General features: G+C 66.8%; 1 protein-coding gene across 1 annotated transcript; it reads left to right on the top strand.

Annotated features, from left to right (window-relative positions):
• IGFN1 (immunoglobulin like and fibronectin type III domain containing 1) lies at positions 1-25,114 on the top strand. The gene is made up of 25 exons (XM_059677901.1): positions 1-85; positions 2,243-2,290; positions 2,943-3,056; positions 3,724-3,863; positions 4,654-4,753; positions 5,238-5,282; positions 5,748-5,793; positions 6,211-6,382; positions 8,009-8,122; positions 8,729-8,897; positions 9,518-9,790; positions 10,691-10,742; positions 14,568-14,683; positions 15,153-15,277; positions 16,156-16,297; positions 16,986-17,285; positions 17,823-18,122; positions 18,541-18,714; positions 20,123-20,251; positions 20,836-21,138; positions 21,247-21,335; positions 21,864-22,059; positions 22,176-22,475; positions 23,328-23,654; positions 24,674-25,114. The coding sequence occupies exons 2-25, from the start codon at positions 2,284-2,286 to the stop codon at positions 24,685-24,687; spliced, it is 3,747 nt and encodes a 1,248-aa protein (XP_059533884.1). The 5' UTR covers positions 1-85; positions 2,243-2,283; the 3' UTR covers positions 24,688-25,114.
• Positions 25,115-26,033: the final 919 nt, after the last annotated feature.

Below are 26,033 nucleotides of genomic sequence, written 5' to 3'. Positions count from 1 at the left end.
CCCCAGGCCGGCGCGGCAGCTGGACGCAGAGGAGGACACGGAGGAGGAGGAGGCGGACCGGAGGCAGGAGGCCAGCTGTGCACAGGTGAGTGGGTCCTGCCCACCTGGCTGCCCACCTGGGTGGGGGCCGGCACCGAGGGGGACACCTGAGTGCTCTCTAGCTTGTCCCCTGGCAAAGGGGCGGGCAGAGGGCAGGAGGTTCGCCCGGGGACATCCCCTGGCGGCCAGTCACGCCCCGGGGTGCGTGGCCCCCCGTCCGGGCAGCGGTCCAGTCTGGGTGCTTCCCTCGGGGCTCCCTGTGGCTTAGGGCGCAAAACGGGGAGCAGGTTAAAGGTCGGGCGAGCTGTTCAGCATGAGGAACCGGGGTCGGACTCGGGACATCTCCACGTGGCCGAGAGAGCCCCCAGCTGAGGAAGCAGAGGCCGCGGGGACCTGGGTCCGAGGGCTGAAGCCGCCGGGCGGGCGAGGGCAGGGGGCGGAGGGAGGGCCGCGGGTCCCGGTCCCAGGGCAGAAGCCTCATTGGGGGGCTGGAATGTGGACACGAGGGTTCATCCCCCCCCCCAAACCGTCCAGCGGCTCCAACCAGCCAGCCACGCTCTCGCCCTGCGGCCTTGACCTTGCACCACGTCTGGCTTCTTCCTGAAGAGCAGGGGGCTCCCCAGGGTGACCCGGCTTCACGTGGGAACCCCCCCAATCCCATGCGTAGGGCTTGGCACCTCGCTCCTTGCTGGCTGCGCCCTAGAAGCGGGGAAGGAAGGGGGGGTGGCGCGCGGCTGGGGGGGGCAGCTGGGAGCCGGGGCTGGGTTAGCACCAGCTCTTCACGGTGACTAACGGCCGGGCGGGTGGCGATGATGACAGGTGAGGGAGGTGACAGCTAGGAGACCCGGGCTCCAGGGTGGGGTCCCGGCCGGGGGCCAGGTGGCCGTCGCAGGCATGGGTGGGACGGGGCCCGGCTGCCAGCTTGGCGGCCGCCCTCCGCCCTGGCGCTCCCTCGTGACTCCCCGCCTGCCCGCGGCTCACACGGTGGCGGTGGCCCTGTGACCTGGCCAGCTCGCCCTGGCGCACCGCGGCATTCCTGCGTGTCAGGGCCGGGGCTGGGGCCGGCGAGGCAGCGGGTGGGCAGCTGTGAAGGGGAATGGGCCGCGTGTGCAGGAATGTGCCGTGTCAGGCGGGCCCACCCCCAGGACAGGGCTCCCGGCAGGAAACGGCCTCTGGGGAACGGAACGCTGTGGCCACCGAGCAGGGGCAGCCCCGTCGGGGGCAGGACGGCTGGGGAACCCTTTCAAGACGGCCCCTCCCCTCCATTCAGGGGTCTCTCCCGGCCCGGAGCCTGTGCCCTCTCCCGGGGGGCACTTCCCCGCGGCCACGATGGACCGGACCGAGCGAGAGGAAACTGGGGGGACGGGTGGTGGGAAGAGGCTGGGGTCACCTGTCCGCCTGATGTGATGACTCGCCGGCCTCAGGGGGGACCGGTGGATTCACGGGGACCAGGGCCTGGGAGCAGCCAAGTGGGGGGCCTGGCCTGCGACGGCCTGAGCCCAGACGGGCTGAGGGTGGGAGGGAGGGGCTGCCGGGCCCCCTGGGAAGCCTGTGTCCTTGAGAAAGTCACGCCCAAGGTCAAGGCCGCCAGCCCGGCCCAGGTGGCTCAGTGGTTGAGCATCGACCTCGGACCCAAGAGGTCGAGGTTCAACTCCTGGTCAGGGCACATGCCCGGGTGCGGACTCGATCCCCAGGAGGCAGCCGGCCCATGATTCTCTCTCATCATGGATGTTTCTCTCTCTCTCTCTCTCTCCCCCTCTTCCCCCTCCACCCCCACACCCGCTCCCTCTCGGAAATCAATAAAAATATATTTTAAAAAAAGTCGAGGGAACCAGGCTGTTGGAGCGGGAAAACCCTGGAAGCCGGGGGTTTGGGCTCCTGAGGCTTGAGGAGGCGGCCTCGCCCTGGGCTGCCCCCCGGGAGCCAGGCCACTGCACGGGGTGAGAGCTCAGCCCACCTGTCCCCCGTGCCTGGGCCACTGGGCAGCATAGGAGCCCCCCAGCCTCCGGGAGACGGGTGTCGCCGGGGCCAGGGGACCTGCAGGAAACCCACGTTTGCTGGGGTTGGACAAGCTCCCGGGGGCGGCAGCAACTGGACCCGTGTCCCCCAGATACGGCCGGTGCCCAGATACGGCTGTGGGGGGAGGGCGGGGGTGAGACCCGCCGACCGCCCGCCCAGAACCAATTCCTCCTCCTGTTCCCAGGACCCATCGCCCGCCACCCTCAGGAGCCCAGGAGCCAGACCATGGCAGGTGAGGGGAGGGGCGGGGCAGGCGGGGCTCAGGCCCCTGGGAGCTCACCGGTGCCCACATTCCCTCGTTTCCACTTGGGGTTTTGAGTTGTTTTCCTGAATAAAGGGGTCCCCCTGGCCAGTGCGGCTCAGTGGTGGAGCATCGGGCCATGAACAGGAGGTCATGGTTGGATTCCCGGTCAGGGCACACGCCCGCGTTGCACGCGATCGCCAGTGGGGGGCGTGCAGGAGGCAGCCGATCCATGATTCTCTCATCATGGATGTTCCTCTCTCTCCCTCTCCCTTCCTCCCAGAAATCAATATAAATATATTCTTAAACGATAAAAAATTAAAGGGTTCAGAGTCCCCCCCCGCCCCCCCACCTCCCCATGCAGGCCCTGCTTCCCGGCCAGGTGCGCCTCCCCCTCTCCTTCTCCAGCTTCTCCCAGGGACACTCCCGGGGGCTCCCCAGGGGGCCCTGCCCGCGTCCCGGGGCCTCCAATCACTGCTGGTTCCCCTAGAAAAGTCACACGTGCCTCCCACAGGCTGGAGCTGCGCGTCTGTCCCGCCCAGCACGGGGCCAGGGAGCCTGTCCGCGGTCCGTTCTCCCCTGTGGGGAGGGCCCCTCACGAAGCGGGGGGGCAGGCCCATCTCCCTGTCTCCCGTGTCCACAGGGAGGTCGGTCAAGAAGCACGGGGTGACCACGCGGCAGCTGGTGGACGAGGTCCCCGAGGGGTGCAGCCTGCCCGACTTCGAGCAGAAGCCGGTCACCATGGCGCTGGCCGAGGGTGAGGCCCAGTGGGAGGGGGGCGCTGAGGGAACCCCGCTCCCGCCTCCAGCATGCACAGCCCCCGTCCCCAAGTCCTCACCAGCCAGGCCACATCTGCCTGCACTGAGGGGGGGCGGGGCCTGCCTGGGTCCCCAGAAGGCGATGTAAGGGTCTAGGGAATGGACACTGGGTGGGGGAGAGCAGAGGGGGCCTTGAGGGGGAGCTGCCCCCAGCTTGGGGTCTCCCTGAGGCCGGGGCCCCGTGTCTCAGGACCAGAGCCTCCGGGCACCCAAGAGCTACCCCTTCCTGTGGCTGTCACTCCCGCCCAGAGAGTGACACGGACCCACAAAAAGACCCCCCCCCCCAGACTTGGGAGAGTCCTTCAGGCCAAGAAAAGGTCCTTCCCTCCCGGGCCCTGTTCACTCACCGTGGCCTTCAAGGCCCCCCGGCCCTTGCCAGGCGGGGACCGGGCACCTGGACTGGGCACGGGGACTGGGCACTGGGAGCCTGCCTCCTGCCCTTGAGTCGGGGACGTTGGCCTGGCCCCCTTCCTGACACGGGGTGCGGGGGGGGGGGCGGGATGCCTGGAGCCTTGAGGGTAGCACCCAGCGGGCAGCTGGATAAAGCGATAAAGCGACCGTCCCGTCCCCCCTCCTCCCCGCCCCCTGCCCGCTGCTCTGCCACAGGGAGAAACGCCATCCTGCGGGCCGTGGTCTGCGGGGAGCCCGCGCCCCAGGTGCGCTGGCAGAGCAGCCAGGGGGACCTCAGCAACTCCAGCAAGTACCAGCTGCTCTCCGCCCCGGGCAGCAGGGAGCACGCGCTGCAGGTGAGAACCACCCCTCCCCCCAGGTCTCCTTCGGCCCCTCCAGGGGCTCCCCGGCCTCCCCCGCACCCCCAGTCCCCAGAGGAGGCTGCGTCCAGGAGGCCGGACTGGGCTCTGAGGCTCCAGGTGGCGGGAGGCAGGTGTGGGCCTGGCAGGCGCGCAGTACCTCCTCCGACCACCTGGGGGCGCTGTGACAGACGCGTAAGGAAAGCTATGGAGTCAGGCGGCCCGGTGACAAGCCCAGGGGCGCCCCCCCCCCCCCCCCCCCGTCTTTGATTGACAAGCTACTTTCTTTTTTCTTTTTTCTTTTTTCTTTTTCTAAATATATTTTTATTGATTTCAGAGAGGAAGGGAGAGGGAGAGAGAGAGAGACAGAAACATCAATGATGAGAGAATCATGGATCGGCTGCCTCCTGCACGCCCCACACTGGGGATCAAGCCCACAACCCGGGCGTGTGCCCCAACCGGGAATCGAACCCTGACCTCCTGGTTCCTAGGTGGACGCTCAACCCCTGAGCCACGCCGGCCGGGCAATTTGGATCTTTATAACATCGTTCGCGGCCGTACGCAATGATCCGCTTAACAACCAGCCTGCCCTGTGTGGTCAAATTCTTAACCAGCTCACGTCTAATGCCTTGGCGGGGCCAGACCCAATGATTTCTTGGGCCTCATACGGCCCTCGGGCCAGCGTTTCCCACCCCTGGGGGGGCCTAGCCCACAGCCAGGCCGAGTAACAGGGGAGGGGGAGTGCCAGCCCCCCACCCCCCATCCCCGTGCTTGGCACCCCCTGCAGATCAACAAGCTGACAGGCGAGGACACGGACAAGTACTACTGCGTCGCCGTGAACCCGTACGGAGAGGCCGTGTGCTCCGCACGGCTCACCGTCATCGAAGGTGGGGTCCCCCCCCGCACCCCGCCTGCCTCATCGGTGCTCAGGCCCCTGGGGTGCCCAAGAGGAGTCAGAGGCCTGGCTGTTGGGGGGAATTGGGAAAGGGGGGGCATAAGTGATGGAGACGGGGGTGGTGAATGGCTGCAGGTCCAGCCACACAGCTGGTTGGCAAAGTGGGGCCTCACCCTGACACGGCAGCTCTCAGGGGAGGAGAGAGCAGCTGCCCCTTAGATGGGGCTCAGCTGTGGCCCCGGGGGTCACTGGCCCCTGAGGGAGGGGTCCCCCTGAGGCTCTGGGGTATCCACATGTATGACGGGCAGGCCCTCCATCCCGCTCATCCCAGCTCCTGGGCTGTCCCCACGCCTCAGGGGATGGGGGGGGGGTTCGGGACCCTGGCCGGTGCTCAGCCGTCTTGGGGAGACCACCAGTGTGTCTGGCTTCTCCCCTCCCTGCCCACATGGACTTCCCCCTCCTCCCCGACGGTGCAGTTGGCTTTCGGAAGAAGCGGAAGAGGAACACGGAACCCCAGGAGGGTAGGTCGAAGGATTGTCCTTGGGGCTTTTGGGGGGCGGGCTACCCCTTGCCTGGCGCCCCCCACTTGGCTGGGCCCCCCCCACAGAGGCCCCAGGGGTCCAGTCCACAGGAGGGTGCCTTTGGTTCTTTCAAAAATATAGATTTTTTTTATTGATATCAGAGAGGAAGGGAGAGGGAGAGAGAGAGAGAAACATCAACGAAGAAAGAGAATCATGGATCGGCTGCCTCCAGCTCGCCCCCTCCTGGGGATCGGGCCGGCACCCCGGGCATGTGTCCTGACGGGGAATCAAACCATGACCTCCTGGTTCACTGGCCATCACTCAACCACTGAGCCACACGGCCGGGCCACGTGAGGGCCCCTTTCCACAGCTCCGTGTTGTTGGCCACGGACCACACGCCCTCCGCCCATCCCCTCCTCACCCGCCCGCTCCCTGGGGGCGGGGCCTCATTGGTTCCTTTTGCAGATCTCAGTAAGGAGCTGATGGACTTGCGGAGGACGCTGAGGAAGAGGTGGGTGTGGGGGTCCGTGGAGGGGGGGCCCAGCTGCCTCCATGAGCACTTGGGGCTCAGCCCTCGCTCCGCCCTGAGCAGGGGCAGGGGGGCTGGACCGCAGGTACGGTGGGAAGAGGGATGCTCAGTGGTGGGCACACGGGGTGCCCTTCTGCCACTTCTGAGCTCCCCTCTGGGGCCTGGTTGGCTCGTTGGGGCGACGGGGCGGTCCGCCAGGAGAGTGCGTTTAAAGCAATAGGACCATTGTCCCCAAAGGCATCTCGCGGGGTCCTCCCAGGAAGCTGGAGAGGTGGTCGGTCCCGGGCCCCAGCCTGTGCGTCCCTTTCCCGGGGTGCAGGGAGGGCAGCGCCCCAGGCCCCTGGGGGTGTCCGCTCCTGAGGCTCCCCTGGCCTCTGACCCGCCGGCCCTGCTCCCCAGCGCCCCGCCTCCCAAGAAGAAGATGGACCCCGAGCAGGTGTGGCAGCTGCTGATGTCGGCGGACCGGAAGGACTATGAGCGGCTGTGCATCCAGTACGGCATCGCGGACTTCCGCGGCATGCTGCGCAAGCTGGAGAAGATGCGCCGGGAGCGCGACGACCGGATGGCGCAGGTACCCTCGCGGGGCCCCCCGGAGCTGGGCCTGCAGCCGGGCCTCCCGCCCTCACCCAGCCCTCCCTGCGGCGTCTGGCCAGGGACCCAGGTTTCCGAGCCAACGTCCTGGCTGTGGACCTGCCCCGATACTAACTCTGGGCTTTGGAGAAGTGAGGGCCGCTGTGTCTTGGTTTCCTTGCTGGTAACAGGGGTGTTAGAGTCACAGGTACCTCACAGGGCTGTGGAGAGGGGGTGCGAGAGGGTGCGCTGGACACACCTGGCTGAGTGCCTGACACATAGCAAGGGTTTCCTGGGAGCCATCACCACCATCACCATCAAAATCATCATCACCACCACCACCAATATCACCACCATCACCATCACCATCACCATCACCATCACCATTATCACTATCATCACCATCATCACCATCATCACAACCATCATCACCATCATAACTACCACCATCATCACTGTCATCACCACCATCACCATCCCCATCACCACCACCATCATCATCACCACCATCACCATCACCATCATCATCACCACCACCATCATCATCATCACCATCACCATCACCATCATCATCACCATCACCATCATCACCATCACCATCACCATCACTATCACCATCATCACTATCATCACCATCACCACCACCACCACCATCACCATCACCACCACCATCATAACCACCCCATGTCCATCACCACCATCACCACCATCACCAACATCGCCATCACCATCACCACTGTCATCACCACCATCACCACCATCACCACCATCACCACCATCACCAACATCACCATCACCATCACCACTGTCATCACCACCATCATCACCATCACCACCATCACCAACATCACCATCACCATCACCACTGTCATCACCACCATCATCACCATCACCACCATCACCAGCATCGCCATCACCATCACCACTGTCATCACCACCATTATCACCACCATCACCATCACCAATATCACCATCATCACCACCATTATCACCACCATCACCATCATCACCATCACCACCATCACCATCATCACCACCATCACTGTCATCATCACCATCACCATTTTCCCTCACCATCACAGACCTTGGGGGCCTGTCTTATTCCCAAAGGCTTCCCGTGCAGGGAATTTTAGTTCCCATCGGCACGCTCATTCCAGCATTTACAACCTGTTCAGGAAGTTCTTTCCCGAGTCAAACCGACCTGGAGTCCAAACCTAATGTTTCCTCTGGAAACACAAAACACGTAGCTTTCGTCCTCCTGAAAATGGTCTTTGATCAGACCTCCCACCTGGGGCCTCAGCTCCCTTTCCTCCACGCTTTCTCACCTGCTTCAACACCGGACCCAGCACCGGGCTTTACCCCCAGGAGGTGCTCAACTCACTTCTATTAGATGGATCCACTGATGAACACCGAGCCCTTCTGTGTCCTCAGCGCCCCGGACACCTGGGTCCCTTCTTGCTCCCCTCCCCAACCTGCTGTCTCATCTCGGAGAACTCCCTGCTCCACGGGGCTCACGCCTCCCCCCTGCGAAGCGGGAAATGCTTGTTTGCCCGGGATTTGGGGGGCCCGGGGCCTGAGGGGTTGCAGTGCCCTGAAGAGAGCTCCCCGGTGGGTCTGTCTCCCCTAGTACGTCAACGCCGTCTCCAACACGAAACAGATGAAGGTCACCAAGGAGGGGGTGGCGTTCTTTGAACTGGACCTGGACCTCAAGGACCCCGAGAGCAATGTCTACCTGTACAAGGTGTGTCTGGGGGGCCGCTGGCAGGGGCGCTGCGGGTCCTGGGGGCAGGGACTGTGGGATTCCTGCCCCCCCGCCGGGAATAACTGAGCAAGTCAACGTTTATTTTTAAATTGCCAGCGCACGTCATGTGTGCCGGCCGGCCGGTCGGACGGACGGTCGGACGGTCGGACAGTCGGTCACTTAGCCTTTTATATAGGTAGATGGTGCCTAGCCTCCGTGTCCCCCACAGAACTTCAGCTCCCTGGGAGCAGGGACCCTGGTCTGTTTTATCCCCTGATGGTCCGTCCCAAGTCCCTAAGACAGTGCCCGGCCCCCTGTGGGCACCTAAGTGTTAGGTGATTCTCCGGCAGGTAATTTGCCCTGTGGCCCGAGTCACACACCTTCGTGGACGGTTTACTTCCCTCCCGGCCTGCTCTGCACCCCCTCATCCCCCCTCCACCCCCGGTCACCCCCTGCTCCAGCCCCTTTAAGTCCCGGGAATATGTCGTCCGGGCCAGTGCCTGGGCCCGTGGGAGACAAGTGCCGGCTGCTGCCAGGGTGGGGGCGGGACAGGAGGTCGTGGGGACCCGCGGAGGCCCTGAACCCCCTCTTCCTCTCCTGCCGCAGGACGGGGAGATGGTCCCCTACAGCTCCGAGAGCCACGCCAAGCGCAGCGTGCGGCGGCTGGGCAAACACTACCACTTCCAGATCCAGGACCTGTGGCCGGAGGACGCCGGCCTCTACCAGGTCAAGGTGGAGGACGCGGAGGTCTTCTCCACGGAGCTGGAGGCCAGCGGTGAGCGGGCCCGCGGGAGCCGGGGCAGGCGGGTCGGGGGGGCCATGTTGGTGCCACGGGCGGGGGAGCTGAACGGGACGATGACCGTGGGGCGGGGACCACACATCCAAGGTCGGTATTCTCTCTCTCTCTCTCTCTCTCTCTCTCTCTCTCTCTCTTTTAAAATAAATTTTTATTGATGTCAGAGAGGAAGGGAGAGGGAGAGAGAGAGAGAGAACCATCACTGATGAGAGAGAATCATTGACAAGCTGCCTCCTGCACGCCCTACACTGGGGATCGAGCCCGCGACCTGGGCCTGTGCCCTGCCCGGGAATCGAACCTGGGACCCTCCATGTGCGCAGGCCGATGCTCTAGCCACTGACCCACACTGGCCAGGGCCCGTCTTTCTGTTCACAGGCTAATGGGAACCCCTCTGACCCACACGGGGGTGCCAGGGGACCCTCTGAGGTGACGTGTGTGTGTGTGTGTGTGTGTGTGTGTGTGTGTGTGGCTGAGCGGGCCTGAGCCGCCTGGGTTTCCGAATGCCGGCCCCAACCGGGCAGGGCGGTCACACCTGCCATATGGCGGGCGGGCGGGCGGGCGGGCAGGCGGGCTGACAGCCCCATTCCCGCTCCCCCCAGCCATCCCGCCCCGTGTGCTGGTCCCGCTGTCCGAGGCCCGCTGCGAGGAGCGGGGCGACGCCGTCTTTGCGTGCACGCTGTCCAACCCCTGCCCCCAGGCCGCCTGGCACTTCAAGCACCAGCCGCTGCAGCCCAGCGACAAGTACGAGGCGTCCGTGTCCCCCGACGGGCTGACCCACCAGCTGGTGGTGAGGGGGGCCCGGCTCTCCGACATGGGCCCCTACTCCCTGGACACCGGGCTCCACGTTTCCAGCGCCTGGCTGGTGGTTGAAAGTGAGTGGACCCTCCCCCACCTCCATCGCGGGGGGTGGGGTGGGGGGACCTCAGGCCCAGGAGGGCACCGGGGGCGGGCGGGGATGGTGCCGCCGCCCACTGCGGTGTGGGCCCTTCCCCGCCAGCCAGCCCCTCTCAGCTGCCTGTGGGCCTTGGGGTGACCCAGTGGCCCTGGGGGCCCAGGTTCGGTGGACGAGGAGCCCTGGATGAGGCCATAGAACACCTGTGACCCGCCCCCTCCCAGGGTTTGGGTTCCAGGCGGTCCCAGGAGACGGTAAAATGGTTAAGGCCCCAGCAGGGCAAGTAGGTCTTTTATTTTTTTATTATCTCTGAAAACTGGTCAAATGCCATGAAACTCTTTTTTTATTGATTTCAGAGAGGAAGGGAGAGGGAGCGAGAGAGAGAAACGTCCATGATGAGAGAGAGAGTTGCTGATCGGCTGCCTCTCTCACGCCCCCTACTGGGGATCGAGCATGAGACCTTGACCGGGAATCGAACCCGGGACCCTTCGGTCCCCAGGCCGAGGCTCTATCCACTGAGCCACGCCGGCCAGGGCCACGTAGGTCTTTTAACAAACTACGCCGCGGCTCTGCCTCCTGACGGTTTGATAAGCAAGTGACTCCGGCTCCTGCATTTCCCCCCCAAATCCTCGGGGGCCACTCGGCAGGTGGGGGTGGGTGCAGGGCTGGGGAGCGGGGGTGGCGCGTCCCCATCACTGCCTGGCCCACCGGGCTCCCTGCTCCGACGGGCAGCCGGTCCCTCTGCCAGGACCTGGGGGTCAGGACAAGCAGGGGTGTGGGGACCGCTGACCGTCGGCCCCCGTTAACAGCCCTCTCTCTCTCTCTCTCTCTCTCTCTCTCTCTCTCTCTCTCTCTCTCTCTCTCTCGGTGGCGTCGACAGCTGGGCAGGATCAAGGCCCTCTGACCACCAGTGCTGACCACCAAGCTCAGGGGCAAGGAGCCCCGGCCTCAGACGCCGAAGAGTCCAGGCGGGCCAGCGGCCAGCGGGGGGGTCTCAGAGAGCAGGGGGGCGCCCCCGGGGGGGCCGGGCGGGATCCCGGGCGCCAGCTCCCAGCCGGCCTGGACGGAGGTGGCCTTGGTGGGCACAGCTACCCCTCGATGGGGGGCGAGGGGGCAGCCGGGGCCGCCTGGGGCCCGGGGCAGGCGGGGAAGGGCTTTCCGGAAGCGGACAGATTCGGGGCCACTGTTTCCGGGGACAACCAGCTCGACGGGGAGGGGGGCTGGGACACGAGCCTCCCGGGGGGGCCCCAGTCCCAGGGAGAAGGCGCGGGGTCAGGGCTGGGCCTCACGGGAGGGCTCGAGCTCGACGGTGGCAGAGACGGCGATGGGGACAGAGGCGGCGGGCCGGTGGGGGGCTGGGGGGCGGGAGGACTGGGGGGCCGTGGGGAAGGACAGGAGGACAGTGGGGACAGCAGGGGACAGCTCTGGGGTGCTCAGCTGGGACCCGGGACAGGCAAGGGGGCCCTGCAGGGGTCGTGGTCGGGCCCTGCGGGGTCGGGGGCAGGAGGGGAAGGCATGGAGAGCTTCCTGCAGGGGGAGAGCCTGGACGGGGGCAGGGGTGAGGATGCTCTGAGCCGGGAAAGGGGGAGCGGAGCGGCCTGGGGCGCCGGGGGCAGCGGGGCCGGCCTGGGGGGGTCTGGGGACGGCAGTGTGGCCGGAGGTCCTGGGGCCCTGGGGTCCCCCGGCTCCGAGGCAGGCAGCGGCCCTGGGTCCTGGGGCTCCGGGGGACGGGGTGATGAGGACTGTGCGGACGCCAGGGGTCTCGGGGGACCAGGGCTGTCTCCAGGACAGACGCCCGCAGGCCAGGGCTCCCAGGGCCCCGCGATACCTGGGGGCCGAGACGCCCTCTGGGGGCGCGGGGGTCCTGAGGGTTCGAGGCAGGAGGGAGGCCCAGGAGGTCCCGGGGGCTGGGGAGGAGAGGGCCAGGGGCCAGGGCCTTGGGGCGACATGGGGTCCAGCCTCAGCCAGGCCGGGGCCCACCCTGGACCTGGAGGAGGGAGAGGGGGTGTGGGTGGTACCCAGGCGCCCGGGCTGATGGGGTCTGGCCAGGGGGGCGATGGTAGCAGCCACGGGCTTATGGGGGCTCCAGGCCGGGGTGCTCAGGGGCCCTGGGGCACCCAGGGAGACCCAGGGGCCACGGGGTCTGGACCGGATTTCTGGAATGGGGCTCGGAGCTCCAGAGAAGGGGGGCCCAGAGGTGAGGGGGGTGCCGAGGCTGGCTTAGTGGGGTCCCGGTACGGCGACGGCTCGGGGTATTTCAGGGGAACAGGCCCTGGAAGTGGGGCTGGTTCCGGCGATGGCTCCCGGGCGCCGGGAGAGGCGGGCTCTGCGTGGGGTGTCGGGGCGCCTGGGGGGGCAGAGGCCGAGGAGGGGGGCGCTTATAGGAGCGGCTCGCGGGGACCTGGGGCAGTGAGGCCTGGGGACCAAGACGGTCAGGGCCCTGCAGGGAGGGGGCCCGGGACGCCTGCTGGTCTCAGGGGCGGCCCTGGGGGAGGGGGAGGGGAGGAGGCCGGGATGCGTCCCGAAACCTGGGGCGCCACATCCGGAGGCCCCGGGGAGGCCGGCCCTGGGGACAGGCGACGTCCCAGCGGTGGCCTTGGGACCTCCGCTACCATGGGGGGGGCCGGAGGGGAGGGGCATGTGGGAGCAGATCCAGGGGCAAAGGAGGCTCCTGGAGGAGGCTGGGCAGATGGCTTTGGGGGTCCCGGGGCCACGGAGCCAGGCTCTCTGAGGGCGGGGGGCGGAGGGGGCAGAGAGGGCGGTTGGGAGGGGACCCGGGGCCTTGGCTGGGACGAGTCCGGGCGCCCCAAGGCCCAGGGTCCTGGCAGCGGGCCGGGTTCTGACCGGGGTCACAGGGATGGACCAGGGATTCTGGGGCCTCAGCACCATGGAGGCGGGGGGTCAGGGGGGCCTGGGGGGATGGGGCCAGGAGGTGAGGCGGGCTTTAGAGACGGCTCAGGGGGGCTTGGTGGCATGGGGTCAGGGAGCGAGGCAGGTTATAGGGATGGGATTGGGGGTGTTGGGGGCATGGGGTCAGAGGCCCAGGCAGGTCATAGGGATGGGATTGGGGGTGTTGGGGGGATGGGGTCAGGGGCCCAGGCAGGTCATAGGGATGGGATTGGGGGTGTTGGAGGGATGGGGTCAGGGGCCCAGGCAGGTTCTAAGGATGGGATTGGGGGTGTTGGGGGGATGGGGTCAGGGGCCCAGGCAGGTTCTAAGGATGGGATTGGGGGTGTTGGAGGGATGGGGTCAGGGGCCCAGGCAGGTTATAAGGACGGGATTGGGGGTGTTGGAAGGATGGGGTCAGAGAGTGAGGCAGGCCACAGGGATGGGATTGGGGGTGTTGGGGAGATGGGGTCAGGGAGTGAGGCAGGTCATAGGGATGGTTTGGGGCCTCCTGGGGGAGTGGGATCAGGGGCCCAGGCAGGTCCTAAGGATGGTTTCGGGGGGCCCGGGGGAGTGGGGTCAGGGCTTGAGGCAGGTCACAGGGGAGGCCCCGGAGGGTCTGGGGAAACCGGGCTGGAGGGTGAGTGGGGCTCCGGGGGTGGCCCCGGGCGCCGTGGGGCAGCAGGCGCTCTGGCCTCAGCGGGACAGGAGGGGGGACCCAATGGCCGAGAAGCCGGGGGGCCTGGGGCGGGGTCCAGGGCAGGGTCCGGGGCAGGGTCCGGGGCGGCCTCACAGGGGTCTTACGGTGGCCCCAGCTCCGAGGGGGCCAGGGCACCGGGGCTGGTGAACGGGGCTGGCCCTGGGGTGGGCTCGGGGTTGCCCGGGGCGGTGGGCGCCGGCAGCTCTGCCTCCTCAGGGGCCCCAGGGGCTCCCGGGGACAGAGGGGCCCCCAGTGGGAAGGGCGGGTCTGCAGGTCAGGCCAGGGGCGTGGGGGCTCCTGGCTGCTTTGATGGTCCGGGAGCCGTGGAGGGCGAGGCCTGGGCAGGGGCAGGGGCACTGGGATCCAGGCGGGAAAAGGGCTCCGGGAATGCAGGGGCAGGGGCGGGGACAGCGGACAGGGGCGGAGCCGCTGCCCAGGGGGGACCAGGGCCTCAGGGCGCGGGGGACTCCCTGCTGGGAGGTGGGGGGGTGGCGACCGCCTCGGGGACAGGCACAGGCGAGGCCCAGGACGGCGGCCGGAGACCCGGGCAGAGGGGCAAGTCCGCGTCGGCATCTGCTGATGGGCTGGAGGTTAGCCGACCTCGCGCCCCGGACCAGGGAGACCAGGGTTTTGAAGGGGGCCGTGCAGGAGCCGGGAGCCAGCCCCCCGGCTCCGGGGTGGACGATGCCGCTTTCGGGGGGACCCAGGAATCGGGGGGACCCAAGGACCGGGCAGGGGCTGCCGGCCCAGGAGAGGCCGGTGGGAGGCAGGGCCCGGGGGTGCGGGACAGCAGAGGCTCAGGGGCCGGAAGCCGCCGGCCCGCTGGCCCCCGGGACGTGGACGGAGCCTGGAGCGGCCTGGATGGCCCCCTGGGCAGCAAAGACTCTGGAGACAGACCCACGGACGTCGGGGGCCCGGGGGCCCCGCCGGGCAGAGGACGGAGAGGAGGAAGGGGGCCCCCGGGGGCCGAGGATGACAAGGCCCCGACGGAGGACGAGGCCCCGCGGGGGAGCAGGTCCCGCACGCGGGCGGGGGCCGCGGTTGGAGGCGCGGAGAGGCGGGCGCAGGAGGAGGCCGGGGGCCGGGGGCCGCGGCCCGGAGCAGAGGACGGAGCAGAGGACACGGGGAGCCCCGGGGAGACCCCGCGTGAGGACGGGAGCCGAGCGGGCAGCAGGAGAGGTGGCGCGGAGGGCAGGCCGGGCGGCGGGGGCCACGGGCAGGACGCCCCCCGGAGCCCGCGAGGCAGACACAAGATCGGCACCGGCTGCTTCTGCGAAGAAGCCCGAGGTAGGTGCCCAGCCCGGCTGGCTCCCGCGGGGACCCTGACCGCCAGGCGCCCGCTCCTCCCAGGTCCGCCTCCAGCGCCAGGCATCTGTCCCTGCCGGTGCCCCCCAACTTGGGGGCATCTCCTCCCGGGCCAGGAAGCAGCCGCCTCCTCCTTGTGCAGGTGGGATCCGGGCCAAGGGGCTTCGGGGTCCCCCCACCCCGGGCATCCGTCCGGACACACGATGTCCAAAGCCCAGGGTGGTCCGACTCACGCTGGGGGTCCCCCAGGCTGTGGGCCGCCCGTCTCTGTGACTCGGGGGCCCTCCGTCCACCGTGCACCCCAGATGCCCTGCTGAGAAGAGCGGGGGGGGTGGGCAGAGGGCAGTTGGCAGGACCCGGGGGCCCCCAGGGGCCATGCAGGCCAGGGCCTAGGAGGCTGGGCCGTGGGGGTCCCTGGGTGACGGCCCAGCCTCTGTGTGTGTCTCTCCAGCCCCCCAGGGCCACTTCTCCCGGGAGCTGGCTGACACGGTAGCGCGGCTGGGGGAGGCCGCCACCCTCTCCTGTACCCTCAGCCGGGACCTGGGACCGGGCGCCTGGTTTAAGGATGGAGTCCAGGTACTGCCCACCCCCACCCCGCCACCCCCGCCTCCACCCCCAGCCGGGGGCAGGGCCAGAGGGAGAGCAGGGAGCAGGCCAGGCCCACGCCTCCTCCTTCGTCTTCTGAATGCACCTGGGAGCTTAGCCCACCGCCCAGTGTGTTCACAACACACAGGATTGTAGACCCACTGTGCGCCCCGACCCCTGCCGCCCACGCGCCCTGCTCTCAGCCGCCCCCAGTGCTGTTTCTGTCCCAACAACGCCTGCTGAACTCGGCGTGTCCTTTCGTTTAAAATAGTTTTTAAATTGATTTCGGAGAGGAAGGGAGAGGGAGAGAGGGAGAGAGAAACATCAATGATGAGAGAGAGTCATGGATCGGCTGCCTCCTGCACGCCCCCTCGTGGGGATCGAGCCTGCAACCCGGGCCTGTGCCCTTGTCCAGAATCGAACCCGGGACCCTTCCGTCCGCAGGCTGACGCTCTATCCACTGAGCCACACCGGCCAGGGCTCAACGTGTCCTTTAAGGCCGCGTACAAAAGCCACTTTGTCCGCCTCACCAGGCAAGACCCCTTGGCCCCGGGACAACCTCTGAGCTCTGCGGAGGGAGTGTGCCCTGTGGCTTCAGAGCTCGGGCCTCCGGCTTCATCTCTCACGTGGGCTAATGACGGGACCTCCTGCGTGAGGCTGTAGGCACCATTCAGGGAGGTGGCGGCTCACGGGGCGTGAGCACGTGGCTGGCCCGGGACCACGTTCGATGCTGGCCCGCCCGTCAGGGTGGCTCCTGCGATTGCATTGGTGACAGCCCCCGGGCGGGGGGGGGCGGGGGGAGGCAGAGGAGCCTGGGGGCGGGGGGAGGGGGAGGGGGCTGACCGGCTCAGCTGCTGGCCTCTTTGCAGCTCAGCGTCCAGGATGGACTCGTCTTCAAGCAGGAGGGCCTGGTGCGCAGGCTGCTCATTGCCCACGCGCAGGGCACCCACGCCGGGAGGTACAGCTTCGTGGCCGGCGACCAGAAGAGCGAGGCCACCCTGACCGTCCGAGGTGAGGCCCGGCCCGCCCCTGCCCGCCTGGCGGTCAGCGCCGGGCGATACGCAAGCGCCCGAGGGTGAGGCTGGTCTGCAGCCGGTGTCCAGCCCACCCTCCGTCTGAGAAAATGGTTTTATTTTATTTTATTTTATTTATTTATTAATTAACATATTTTTTTAAAAAATATATTTTATTGATTTTTTACAGAGAGGAAGGGAGAGAGATAGAGAGTTAGAAACATCGACCAGCTGCCTCCTGCACATCTCCCACTGGGGATGTGCCCGCAACCCAGGTACATGCCCTTGACTGGAATCGAACCTGGGACCTTTCAGTCCGTAGGCCGACGCTCTATCCACTGAGCCAAACCGGTTTCAGCTAATTAACATATTTTTAATTGATTTCAGAGAAAAGACAGGAAAGGGAGAGAGAGATAGAAACAGGAATGATGAGGGAGAATCGTGGATTGATTGGCTGCCTCCTGCACGCCCCCTACCGAGGGCCGAGCCCACCACCTACCTGGGCATGTGCCCTTGACCGGAATCGAACCCGGGACCCTTCTGCTGCAGACAACCCCCCTCACCCCCCCATTAGCCCTCAGGTTCCTCACTCTTAGCCCAGACTTCCGTCTCTGAGCCCTGCTATGCCCTCCCCCGGCGCCTGGGGCACCGGTCTCCTTGCCCCCCTTGCCCTGTGTCACCCCTAGATCCGCCCGTCATCGCTCCGGACGTGATGGAGAGGCTGCAGGAGCCGCTGGTGGTCAAGGCGGGGAAGCCGCTGAGCGTGAAGATCGCCTTCGAGAGCCGCCTCCCGGTGCAGGCGGCCTGGACCAAGGACGGGGCCGCGGTGGACGGCACGGGGGGCCGAGGGGCGCAGGTGGCCCTGGGCGACGGCTTCGCGCGGCTGTGCCTCCCCAGCGCCAGCAGGAGGGACAGCGGCCAGTACAGCGTGACGCTGCGCAGCCAGGGCGGCTCCGTGCAGGCCGGGCTCACCCTGCACGTCATAGGTGCCCGCCCAGCCTCCCCCAGGCCCGGGGCCCCGGCGCTGACCCCCCCCCTGCCCGCTGGCTGTTTAAGATCAAAGCAGCTGCCCCCCCTTCCTTCCGCAGCCTGGGGGGGGAGGGAGCCCTAGGCATGTGCGTTCATATGTGTGAGCGTGTGCATATATGTGCGTGCACGCATGTGCATACGCATATGGCGTGTGTGCACGTGTGAGTGTGCATATATGTGTGCGCGCAGATGTATGTGACATGTGTATGCAAACATAGGTGCACATATGTGCATATGGTGTGTGCATACTTGTGTATGTGTGTGTGACTACATGCACACATGTGTGGCTGTGTGTGTGTGTGTGGCTGTGTGTGTGTGTGTGTGTACATGTGTCTGTGTTGGGGTGGAGACCAGGGACACCTCTAGATCCTACCTGGGCTTCTCTGGGGGTTCCCCCACGGCAGGCTTATTTGCTGACCTGGGTGTGGGGGGTACAGGCTCCCCCCCAGCTCCCCTGACGCCCCTTCTCTTCCTGCTCCTCCCCCGGGTCCCAGACAAGGCCCAGCCGCCCCAGGGCCCCCTGGAGGTGCAGGACTGCCGGGGGGCTGGCGTCTGCCTCCGCTGGGGGCCCCCCCGGGACGACGGGGGCCGGGCCGTGGAGCACTACGTGGTGGAGCGGCGGCAGGCCGGCCGGAGCACGTGGCTGAAGGTGGGCGAGCCCCCCGCCGACGCCACCAGCTTCACGGACGGGCAGGTGGAGCAGGGCAGGAAGTACGCCTTCCGCGTGCGGGCGGTGACCTCGGAGGGGCCCGGCGAGGCCCTGGAGTCGGAGGAGGTGCTGGTGGCCCCCGAGGGTAAGAGGACGGACGGGGGGGGCGGGGGGGCTCAGGCCAGGCTGGGGCCGTCTCGGGCTCCCCACTGTGCCCGGGGGGAGGGACTGTGCAGGGTCGTGAGTCCTCGGCGGGCACCGTGGAGGCGCCCCCGCCCCGTGTCACTCAGGATCCGGAACAAGATGTGGGGTCTCCTCCCAGCCAGGGCTCTGCGGACGCAGGGGACCCTCACGCGAGCCCGGCTGGGGGGCCTCGTCCCCCCACAGACGCCCGTCTGGCTGGACCCCTCGGCCACAAGCTCCCCTGTCCCCCTCACTCCCCGGGCAGCCGGGACGTGTCCCTGAACAACGCTCCCCTGGGAGGGACAGTGTGGCCCCCCGAGACGCCCCACTGCCCCCCGATCCTCCCTGAGCCTCCGCTGACCCTCCTCCTCCGCCCCCAGCGCGCCCCGGGCCCCCCTCGGCCCCCGCCATCCTGTCCGCCTCCAGCCAGAGCATCACCCTGAGCTGGACGGCGCCCCGAGGCCCCGGCAGCGCCCACCTCCTGGGCTACCTGGTCGACAAGCGCAAGAAGGGAAGCAACACGTGGGCGGCCGTGACCGAGCAGCCGGTGCCTGGTGAGCGGCCCCCCCTCGGCCTCCACGGTCCCCCGGGCGCCCCCTGGCTCCGAGGTCCTGGGGTGACATCGGGCCAGATGGGCCCCGAGCCGCGGGTCTCCCCGGGGGCGTCTGTCCCTGGAGACGCTGGGAGAAGGTGGGGAGGGACGTCCAGGGTGAGGGGGGCAGAGACGCGGCTCAGCACCCACGGCACCAGGACGGCCCCCCCTGCCCGCACCCCCCCCAACAAGGAATCGTGTGGCTGCAGTGTCCACAGCTCGGAGGGGAGACCCGGGCTGGGGGGCATCTTGGGGTGGAAGCCATTAGCCTGTCCACCCCTGTCCACCCTTGACCTTGGATAGCTCACTCCCTGCCCAGGTCTTAGTGTCTCATCCACAGGGGAGAGGTTTAGCCCGGCCAGCGTGGCTCAGTGGTTGAGCATCAACCTATGAACCAGGAGGTCAGGGTTCGATTCCCCGTCAGGGCACAGGCCCGGGTTGCGGGCTCTGTCCCCAGTGTAGGGCGTGCAGGAGGCGGCCGATCCATGATTCTCTCTCTCCCTCTCCCTTCCTTTCTAAGATCAATAAAAATACTAGGTGTACCGGTTAGTAATGCGGATTGGCCCTTTACCGGTTAGTAATGCGGATTGGCCCTTTACCGGTTAGTAATGCGGATTGGCCCTTTACCGGTTAGTAATGCGGATTGGCCCTTTACCGGTTAGAAATGCGGATTGGCCCTTTACCGGTTAGTAATGCGGATTGGCCCTTTACCGGTTAGTAATGCGGATTGGCCCTGTACCGGTTAGTAATGCGGATTGGCCCTTTACCGGTTAGAAATGCGGATTTTGTCATCAAAGAAAACACGATAATTTCAAGAGAAACATCAGAAGTGCTTTGTTCAAAGTCATGTCCATCGCTGGCTACACATTCCCCCCGACTTTCAGGTCCTTTGTGGAGACCGTCCCAATAGAACTTTTCTTGTTTTGAGGCAGACCATTCAGAGACCCCATTTCCCATTTCTTCGCCCGTTTTGAAGGGCTGCTCAGAAAGCGCGTGAGCCGTCGATCGGAACGAGTGGTCTCTGAGGGAGCAATACAGCCACACAGCACACACATCAAATCACATACATATCCACACGTGTGTGACCCCCTCTATTGAGAAAAGCCTGCATCATTCGCCGGTGCACCTAGTATAGTAAAACAAACAAACAAAGATAACAGGTTAAGGCGCTTGCCCATGGCCACCTGGCAAGTCAGTGCCAAGGATCCAGGGCCTGATCCCTGAGCAGCGCCCGCTGCGCCTTGGCGAGGTCTGGGCCACCCCCGCGGGCTGGAGGGCAGGGCCGTGTGGGGCCCCGGGACCCCCAGGCACTGTCCATGTCCCATCGCCTGGTCCCGCCCCCCATGGCGCCAACGTGCGGTTTCTCGCAGAGCGGAGGTGGACCGTGTCGGACCTGCGGCCCGACTGCCAGTACGAGTTCCGGGTCACGGCCGTGGCTCCCTCCGGCCCCGGGCAGCCTGGGCCCCCCTCGGACCCCGTCTTCGCTCGGGACCCCATGAGTAAGTGAGACGGCAGCCCTCATGGGAGGAGGGGGGTGGAGGGGAGCCGGGGGCAGCTCTGAAGCCGGGGGACAGGACAGGAGGCTGCGGGTCAGGGACCGTCGGAAGGGAATGGCCAGGCCCGGCCAGTGTGGCTCAGTGGTTGAGCGTCGACCTGTGAACCAGGAGGTCAGGGTTCGATTCCCGGTCAGGGCACAGGCCCGGGTTGCAGGAGGCAGCCGATCCATGATTCTCTCTCCTCATGGACGTTTCTGTCTCCCTCTCCCTTCCTCTCTGAAATCAATACAAATATATTAAATTTAAAAAGAAAAGGCCTCGCTGAGAGGCCTGGGAAATGCAGATCTAGATGCTTCCATGAGAGGCAGTGGTGGCGAGCAGCTCAGAGCTCAGGACAAAGACATACAGGATTCTCGTCTCTGGGATCCTGGGGATGGAGAAGTCACCCACGGAAGTCCCAGGTGGCAGGAATCATGGGGATGGTGCGGGGCGGGGGGGGGGGGGCAGGTTGCTGAGTGAGTGGAGTAATCAGGGGAGGCTCCCTGGAGGAGGTGCCACACCTCACGCCCCCCCCGGTGCTCGGCCAGGACCCCCCGGGCCCGTGAGGGACCTGCAGGTCACGGACACGTCGCACACCAGCATCAGCCTGCGCTGGGCCCCGCCGGACACGCAGGACGCGGACGAGGCGCAGGGATACGTGGTGGAGCTGTGCCCCTCGGACAGCCTGGAGTGGGCCCCGTGCCACGCGGGCACCGTGCCCGGCACCTCCTACACGGCCAAGGGGCTGCGGCCGCGGGAGGGCTACTACGTGCGGGTCGTCGCCGTGAACGACGGGGGCCGCGGCCAGCCCGCCGCCCTGGACGTGGTGGTGCAGGCCACGCCCGCCCAAGGTGAGCGCCCCTCCCTCCGCGCCCCCCCACCCGCCGCTCCCCTGCCCGCCTGGCTGGTGACCGTGACCGGAGAGCAGAGGGGGTGACGGGCCGTCACGTGTGTTGCAGTCAGTCCCAGGTTCCTCGTGGACTCCGGCGCCACGGACACCCTGGTGGTCCGAGTGGGGGACACCATCCGTGTGCCCGTTCGCTTCGAGGTCAGTGCCTTTGCCGAACGGGGTGGGGAGGGGCCATTGCCAGCGACCGAGGGAGCCAGGCTCGGCGCTCGGTGCCCTTCTGACCGGGGCTGGCGCTGGGCCTCAGGCCACAGGGAGGGAGGGAGGCCTTAGCCAGTTTGGCTCAGTAGATAGAGCCTCGGCCTGCGGACCAAAGGGTCCCGGGTTCGATTCCAGTCAAGGGCACGGACCTCGGTGGCAGGCTCCTCCCCAGCGCGGGCCCTGGTCAGGGCGCGTGCAGGAGGCCACCCATCGATGTATTTCTCTCACATCGATGTTTCTCTCTGTCTCTCCCTCTCTCTTCCCCTCTCCCTAAAATTCCATGGAATAATATCCTCTGGGGAGGATGAACAAAACAACCAAAAAAAGGGAGTTAGGGGTCTCCTCGAGGGCCCTGCCCCGCCCACACCCCTCCCAGCACCCTCTCTGCCCCAGGTCCCCGCAGGCCCCACCCACAGCCCGTGGACACCCCGGAACGATCCCTTCCCACGCTCCCCTCTCGTCCCCCAGGCGGCCCCGCTGCCCGAGGTGACCTGGCTGAAGGACGGCCTGCCGCTGTCGCCACGGAGCGTGACGTCCACCAAGGACGGCCTCACCCAGCTCCTGGTGCCCGTGGCCGGCCTCTCGGACAGCGGCCTCTACTGCGTGGTGCTGAGGGGCCCACAGGGGCAGGAGGCCACCCACACCTTCGCCCTCCGGGTGGCAGGTGAGGCGCCCGGGCCCCAGGCCCCAGCTGTGCGCCCCCCCACATAACCCTGGCTGTGCAGGGACCGCACCCCAGCCCTCCCCACCGGCTCTTTCTTTATTTTTCTATGAAAACAGCGAGGCCGCAGGCGCCGGGGCCCGTCCACCTGCAGGAGAACGTGCCGGGGACGGTGACGGCCGAGTGGGAGCCGTCGCCGGACGAGGCCCGGGGCGTCCCGCTGCACTACGCGGTGCTGATGCGCTCCGCCGCCCACGGGCCCTGGCGCGAGGTGGCCGACCGCGTGCACACCACCCGCTTCACCTTCCTGGGCGTCGTCCCCGGCCACGAGTACCACTTCCGCGTGGTGGCCAAGAACGAGCTGGGCGCCAGCGAGCCCTCGGACGCCGGCCAGCCCTGGTGCCTCCCTCGGTTGCGAGGTGAGCCCTGTGAGCACGCGGCACCTCCGGGCACCTGGGCACCCGGGCAGCTGGGGGTGGGGTGCCGAGGCCGCGTCTCCATGTGTCGCCGGACCCGGAGTCCAGCGGGCGGCCTGGAGCTGTGGCCGCCCCTCTCCTGGCCGATCCCCCCTACCCCCCCCCGCCCCCCGGCACCGGGTCCTCTGAGTCCCTGGCTCGGGTGGGGGTCCCACCTCCGTGGGGAGAATGGAGGGGCTGTGGGTGCCTGGGAAGCCAGATGCCCTCGGGGGGCAGGCAGTGAGGTGAGCGGCTCTCGGAAAACCCAGCCAAACAGAGAAGACCTTCGACGCGGCCCCCTGGTGTCAAAAGCAGTGATGAAATCAGGCGGATTTTCTACAGTTGAGACATGCCTGGAAGGTTCCACCCCAAAAAGCGAGGCTATGCTGGCTTGCCACTCCTTCTCCTTCTGACTCTCTCTGTGTCCCCAGTGGACCCGTGTTAGCTCGTGGTTAAAAAAATAAAAAATCCCTCCCCCGCAGCCGGCGTGGCTCAGGGGTCGAGCGTCCACCTATGAGCCAGGAGGTCAGGGTTTGATTCCCGGTCGGGGCACAGGCCCGGGTTGCAGGCTCCATCCCCAGTGTGGGGCGTGCAGGAGGCAGCCGATCCATGATCCTCTCTCATCATTGATGTTTCTCTCTCTCCCTCTCCCTTCCTCCCTGAAATCAATTAAAATATTGGGGTTTTTTTAAAATTAAAAAAAAATAATAAAAGCGTGAGGCAAGCCTGGGGCCTGCTTTGCAGGAAGGACACGCCTGTCCCCCGCCGCCTGCCCCCCTCTGAGCCCCCCGTCTGTCCCCGCTGCTTCCCTTCCAGACAAGGTCCCGGCAAAGCCGGCCAGCTACCGGGAGCCGGACCGCAGCCAGAAGCCCTGGTTCCTGGTGGGCCTGCGCTCGCACCTGCTCCCCGCGGGCTGCGAGTGCTGCATGAGCTGCGCCGTGCGGGGCTGCCCGCCGCCCCGCGTCACCTGGTTCAGGAACGGCGAGAGCCTGGAGGGCCGCCGCGGCGCGTACAGCACCGACACGCTGGGCGTGTGCTCCCTGGTCATCCCGGGCGTGGGCCCTGAGGACAGCGGCCTGTACAAGGCGGTGGCCGAGAACGCGCTGGGCCAGGCCGTCAGCACGGCCACCCTCCTCGTCACAGGTACCCGCCGGCCTGGCCGAGGCCGGGTTCGGGGAGGGGAGGGAGGCCGGGGGGTGGCCAGCTGCCTGCAGGGGTGCCCAGGGGTGACTGGGCACCGTGGACTCGGCCTGGGACCCGGCCCTCGCTGGCCCTCCACGGCCCCCGGTCGGCGGGTCTGTAAGGTGGTATTTGGGCCGTGTCGTGGATGAGCGATGCTTGGCGTCGGCAGAGAGAGAGAGAGAGGCTTTGCATGGTGTGCGCCCCCCAAACGTGCCCACATTCGGCGTCGGTGCCCGAAGCCATGGCGGGTCTCTCGTTGGTAAACCTCTTCACGGTGACGCAGATCACCTAGGTTACAAAGAAAACATTTCTCGCCCCGGCCGGTGTGGCCCAGTGGGTAGAGCGTCGGCCCGCGGACTGGAGGGTCCCGGGTTCGATTCCGGTCAAGGGCACGGACCTGGGTGGCAGGTTCCCCGGCCCTGGTCTGGGCGCGTGCAGGAGGCAACCGATTGATGTCTCTCTCACATCGATGTTTCTCTCTGTCTCTCCCTCTCTCTTCCACTCTCTCTAAAAATCAACGGAAAAAATATCCTCGGGTGAGGGTTAACAAAACACACACACACACACACAATTTCTCCCCAATAATCTCGTAGTTTGAACATCTCATAGTTTGAACAGCCAAATCAATAACCCTAAACACTTCTAATTATTCAGAATTTTCCTTGGTACAAAAATGGTCCCTTCAGCTCCGGCCCAGGCACCCCCTCCCCCCTGCACCCTCTGTGCCAGGCACTCGGGGGGCCCCTCAGCAGCCCCACTGGCAGAGGTGCCTCCTGTCTGGGTGCTGAGGGCGGCCCGGGGCCCGGGAAGGCCTGGCCTGAGCTCAGAGAGCACCTTGTGGTTCTGGATTCGAACCCACGACCCCCGTGGCAGAGCCCAGGCCTAACCCCTTTGCTGTAGGAGCGTCCCACTTAGCAGGTGGGGGCGGGGGTGCTGCCCCTCGGGGACCAGCCGGATGCCCTGGTGTCCGTGTCTTGCAGATCCCAGCTCCTAGCCCGCCTCGCCCTCGATGGCCCTGCCCGGCCACCCAGCCACGGAGGAGGACAGAGGCCTGCCCGCCACGCCGGCCGGGGAGCCAGTCCTGAGGGTCGGACGGAGGAGGATGGCACCGGAGCCCAGGGGGGCTTCTGGGAGGCTCCCCCAGGAAAGAGGAGGAACGGGGACACCCAGCCTCCAGCCCCACCCACAGGCTGACCGACAGGCTGACCACGAACTCCCCCTTCCCCCTGCTGCTTCCTTCTCCCCCTGAGGGCACCCCAGGGGAGCCGCCTGCAGGGGGGAGGCCGGGCCCTGGGAGGGAAGAGCTGGGCCGCTGCGACCCCAGGGAGGGGACAGGAAGGAGGTCCCAGGTCCTGGGTGGGCACAGGGCCCGGAGGACACGTGGGGGGCTGGGGGGGCTGCTGTCTGTGCTTTAACTCATTAAAACATTGGGCGACCAGCTGCTGATGGCCTGGAGGTGTGTTTGGAGGGAGGCTCCCAGCAGAGCCTGGAGACGGAGCTACGGGGAGGGGGGAATGGGGGGGGTTCTGGGTTGTGGAAAGAAAGGGGTCACGAGGCCAGCACAGTCCAGGGGGGAGGGGGGCCCCCATCCCGACCGTGTCTCCTGTGGGTCAGTGTCTCCAGGGCACTCGGGCCGTGCTGGGCCGGGGTCCACCCACCTGCATGCGAGGACGCACCCCAGCTGTGAGCTCTCCTGTCCCAGCGAGACTCCTGTCCTCAGAGGGGCAGAGGGCCAGGGTCCAGGGGGCCCAGGGGGCCAGGGGGCCAGGGGTCCGGGGGCGGGGGGGGGGCGGCAGGGGACAGAGCCTTTGAGTCCCATCCCCCCCAGTCAACCAGCCTGCCATTCCAGACCTGACCACCAGGTGGCGCCGCAGGCCCTGCAGTGGCTGGGAAGGTGGCAGAGGTGAACTCTGGGCCCAGCCGGCCCCCCTGTCTCCCCTAGGTCTCTCGGGGGGACCTGTCTGCTGGGCAGAGGAGCCCTGGACGGGCCTGGAGGAGGGACCTGTGTGGCCGCCTCCCTCCCACCCTCGGGGGCCTCAGCCTGGCCAGACTGTCAGCCTGGGGGCTCCTGGAGGTGGGGCCTGGAGCTCGGGGTGTCACTGAGAGAGCCCTCGGGGGGTGAGGTCCGGAGGCAGGACCTTTGGGGCCTGGGGGGCCTGGACCGCCTTGGTGTTTGGGGCCTGGGTGGGGGCAGGGGGCGGGGCCACCAGGCCCTGACTGACAGGTCCGTCCTGCTGGACACGGAGGCCAGCCCCCCCTCCCCCAGCAGCTCTCCCCTCTCCTTCCTGAGACAAAGCTGGGGTCCCTGAGGTCAAGCAGTGGTGTGGGGGTGCAGCCGAA

Source organism: Myotis daubentonii, chromosome 20 (assembly GCF_963259705.1).
Source record: "Myotis daubentonii chromosome 20, mMyoDau2.1, whole genome shotgun sequence".
NCBI lineage: Eukaryota > Metazoa > Chordata > Mammalia > Chiroptera > Vespertilionidae > Myotis > Myotis daubentonii.
This window is presented reverse-complemented; position numbering and strand designations above follow the sequence as displayed.

What these genes read in the sequence shown, in the direction of transcription:
- IGFN1 (XM_059677901.1), top strand. An exon ending in CACGGAGCTGGAGGCCAGCG is followed by an intron (nt 8,898 to 9,517) that starts GTGAGCGGGCCC and finishes CGCTCCCCCCAG; the next exon opens with CCATCCCGCCCCGTGTGCTG. An exon ending in CTTCGCCCTCCGGGTGGCAG is followed by an intron (nt 22,060 to 22,175) that starts GTGAGGCGCCCG and finishes CTATGAAAACAG; the next exon opens with CGAGGCCGCAGGCGCCGGGG.